Source organism: Tupaia chinensis, unplaced genomic scaffold, assembly GCF_000334495.1.
Source record: "Tupaia chinensis unplaced genomic scaffold, TupChi_1.0 Scaffold000012_1, whole genome shotgun sequence".
Classification (NCBI taxonomy): domain Eukaryota; kingdom Metazoa; phylum Chordata; class Mammalia; order Scandentia; family Tupaiidae; genus Tupaia; species Tupaia belangeri.
The window spans coordinates 3,379,134-3,382,774 of NW_006159442.1; the positions used below are offsets into that span (position 1 = coordinate 3,379,134).

General features: G+C 52.0%; 1 protein-coding gene across 1 annotated transcript in view; it reads right to left on the reverse strand.

The window, feature by feature from the left end:
• RAX (retina and anterior neural fold homeobox) overlaps positions 1 to 3,641 on the reverse strand; it is a 10,268-nt gene that overhangs the window by 680 nt on the left and 5,947 nt on the right. The window contains exons 2-3 of the mRNA XM_006139947.2: positions 3,032 to 3,285; positions 2 to 112 (exon numbers count right to left, since the gene is read on the reverse strand). Coding sequence (XP_006140009.1) covers positions 2 to 112; positions 3,032 to 3,285 — 365 coding nt within the window. The remainder of the gene's footprint in view (position 1; positions 113 to 3,031; positions 3,286 to 3,641) is intronic.

Consider the following 3,641-nt stretch of genomic DNA (forward strand, 5'->3'; position numbering starts at 1 on the left):
CAGAGGGCGGCGAGCGGCTGAAGGAGAGGAGAGGCGAGTCCTGCAGCTTCATGGACGACACTTCCAGCTTCTCCTGCCGCCGCCACTTGGCCCGTCGGTTCTGGAACCACACCTGTGGGAGGGAGCGCAGCGCCGTCGGGCTGTGGCGGAGGCTCGGGGGGGTCCCCGCGCCGGTGCCGCCCGCCCAGCTCGACTCCCGCGTCCCCAAATAAAACGGGAGCTCTTTCTTCCTTTCAGCACACCCGCTCTCCTCGCCTCTCATTTCTATCCGGTTTCTCTTTTTGTTTCTTCTCTCCTTCTTTCTTGTCTCCCCCGAGTCTCCTTGTCCATCCTCGCCTTTCCTGGCGTCCCCACCCTCCTCCCTGTGTATCTCACCCCACAGCTGTGGTTTAATCCGTTTCCAACTCCTGCCACAGAGCAGGTGCTCAGATACAGTGAATTTAGCTCCGCCCGCCATTGGACAGTGGGGCTTTGAAGCAGAGCTCCCCAAATTTCTGTGACCTGCGGGTTGGCACCCCTCCTGTCACTTCCGTTTAGACTTTGCTTCTTCCTGGTCTGATACAGCTCTCGACGCTGCATTTTTACATCAGACTTTCGGAGCTTTCCCCGCCCTTTGTCTATCATGAACATAGGTATAAATATCGTCAAATCGGGCAACAGAGGATGTTAAAATATAGCTATTTGCATAGATTGCTGGTTACCCCAAGTAGATAGGAGCAAGTGTATCTGAATTGCTGCGTTAATACGCTTTTCATTTTTGTTTAATGACTTTATAAAGTTAGTTTCCTTAAAAAGAATTATTAAATTTTATTTATTCATTCATTTAAAAAAATTAATTGGACTAAGGAGACAGACGGTGAGAGAGAGGGAAAATGAGAAAGTAAGCCACCCGGTCCGTGACTTGAACCATGGTCGGCCATGTGGGAGTGTCCAGCACCACACCACCCACCTGCTGGCCCCTATGAAGTTAGTTTTGACATTAGCCTGAGATGTTAGCTCAATGACTACAAGTTTTGTTTTCTTCTGTTGACCTATGGGAAGTCTTTGCCAAGAGTGAAGTCTGGCTTCTTCCAAGGAAACCTGCCTACTGATTTGATAAAAGCAGCACAAAGGTGCAATTAAAGTTTCACCACCAAGTTTCACCCTCACACACAGAACAAGGAGAATTGGTTTAGTTTGGTGGTGGGTATGAAAGAGCTTCGGCCAAACCCGTGTCTCAGTGTTCTGTTTATAAAAGGAAGCGGGGGACCGTTGTCACCTTGGGAGAAAGAAAGCAGTTTTGAGTGGGGAGTGTGTGTGTGTGTGTGTGTGTGTGTGTGAGGGTCCTTCTAGGAGGGCCAGAAAACAGCTGAGCAGAGCAGGGCACAAGAGTGTGCAACTGGAATTTGGGAAAAAAAAGAGAAAGAACAAAAATGTAAGAACCCCTGTCCCCTTCCAATAAAAGGTTTATCTGTGTATCCAAGGCTCTTGGACTCCCGGAAATACTAAATAGGTACTTGCCAACAACGGAGAAAAGTGTAATATTGGCTCCCAGAGGGTTCTCCTCCTACCGCCTTCTGCCTTCCCTGCCAGTCATTGTCGAGGCCTCAGGGCCTCAGCTATCAACTTCTACTCTGTGTCTGGGTCCTGGGGCTGTCTTATTGCTTGACTGCTACCCTGATCACTGTAGGAGACCCAACCTGGCCTCTCCCCACGCCACTCCATCATAGGCATGTATTAGGAACAGCCCTCTGCTGGGCCCTGTGGTCACAGAGAAGTAACAGACACTGTCCACAAGAATCCCACAATTTAGAGAAGAAGGCAAGATTCTGAGTAAGCAAAGAGGGAGGGGTGAAGGTGGACTCAGGTGGGAGGGGAGCAGAGTCTGCTGTGCCTGTATCCTGCAGGGCACCACAAGCTTGGTCACCTCACCTCTTCCCTCATCTTTCTCTTGTATTCTTTCCTTTCCCCTCCCACCCTTCCTCCCTGGAAAACAGCTGCCGAAATGTTCACTCCTGCAATGAAATCACTGCAGCTTTACTGTGAGGAGTGAGGAGAAGTGGAACTGTGCTCGCTAGTTACTCCTGAGTCACGTTAGGGAACCGTGTTTCAGAACCATGACGTTTACTCATTACTATCAACCCCGAAACTATGCAGGACAGAGAGACAAAAAGCAAGACTTGTCCCCTTTTATTTTTAAAGCATGGCTAAAAGCCCCCCAATACCTGAGTGCCCTCATTTCCTGGAAATCTAATTGATTAAGAACACACAAAAAGCGCATCTTAGTTTCACGGCCTTTCGGATGCAGTACAATTTGTTCTCAATGTCTCTCAGGCCTGTATAAACTCTCCCAGTTTGGAAATCCTCCCAGATTTTTCACAGATGACTAGCAAATATTTAAGGCTTTCAAATATTTTAATGATCAGGGATTAAAGATAATTCAGCTTTAATTAAAGCAAAAACCCCTTTATGATGATAAAAAGCGAGCAAGAGGAGAGAGAAAGACAGACAGAGAGAGAGAGACCTTTGCAGTGTAAAGTTTGGTTGGATGTGCGCCATGGAAGAACAAAGTCAATTTCTTAAATTCACCGAAAGTTTCAACTGTGTGGGCCAGGCTACTAGCAAGGAGACGCCAAGATTTTGGTTTGGGGCACGGTGGTGCGCTAAGCTAGTGGCGAGAGTAGAGTGGCGTTCTGGCCCCAATCGGGTTCCCCTCGAGAACTTGGGCCTGCGTCCTCTTTCCTCTTTCCACCCGGCGCTGCCCACCACATACTGACAGCGTCTGTTGCGGTGTCAACCTTTTCATCTTGCAAACCATTCTCAATTCATTTTGGTTTAGAAAAAGGAGACCCCGCAGAGGAAAGGTCAGACTACAAACTGGAACGGACTGCCTGAAGGAAGGATGGTTGTGGGGAGCATCCGAGACCTGGGACAGTACTGTAAGGCCCTGGGCGAGTCAGGTCGAGGAAGCACCATAATAAAGCGTGAATGGTCAGGAATTCGAGGCCACCGGGGACAGCAGGGCCTCCGAAGCCCCCGGTGTGCGCTTTACCTGGACGCGGACTTCGGGCAGGTTGACCTTGCCGGCCAGCTCCTCGCGGCTGTACACGTCGGGGTAGTGGGACTTCTCGAAGGCTCGCTCCAGCTCGTGCAGCTGGTAGGTGGTGAAGGTCGTGCGGTTCCTCCGGTGCTTCTTCTTGGGCTGCTCTTCCTCCGACAGCTTCACCTCGCTGGTGGCTGGCCCACTTGGCAGCCCTGGGCTCGGCCGGGCCTCCCCGGGTTCTTTGGGACAGTAGGGGCGAGGGGCTGGGGCGACGAGATCCCAAAGAGTTAGAGACACTCTGGAGAAGTTCTGAAGTTACCCAGCCTCCCGGCGGGTGCAGGCCGGCCCAGTGGCGGGCTCCGAGACGGCCTGGGAAGGGAGGGGTGAAGGATACCTGGCGTCCCTAAGCTTTCTCTGATCCCAAGTTGGAAGCTCCCGCCATAGACACAGCCCCCAACCGCGTGCCCAGGTTCCTTAATAAAAGTCAAGGAAGGGGCACACTCGTCTGGTAGAGCCCCTAAGCTCGGGTGCCCAAGGGCCTCGCGGCAGCGCGGAGTGGTCACTCACCTTCATACTCCTGGGCGGGCGCCGGGGCTGGTGGCGGGGTGGGCGCCGGGGC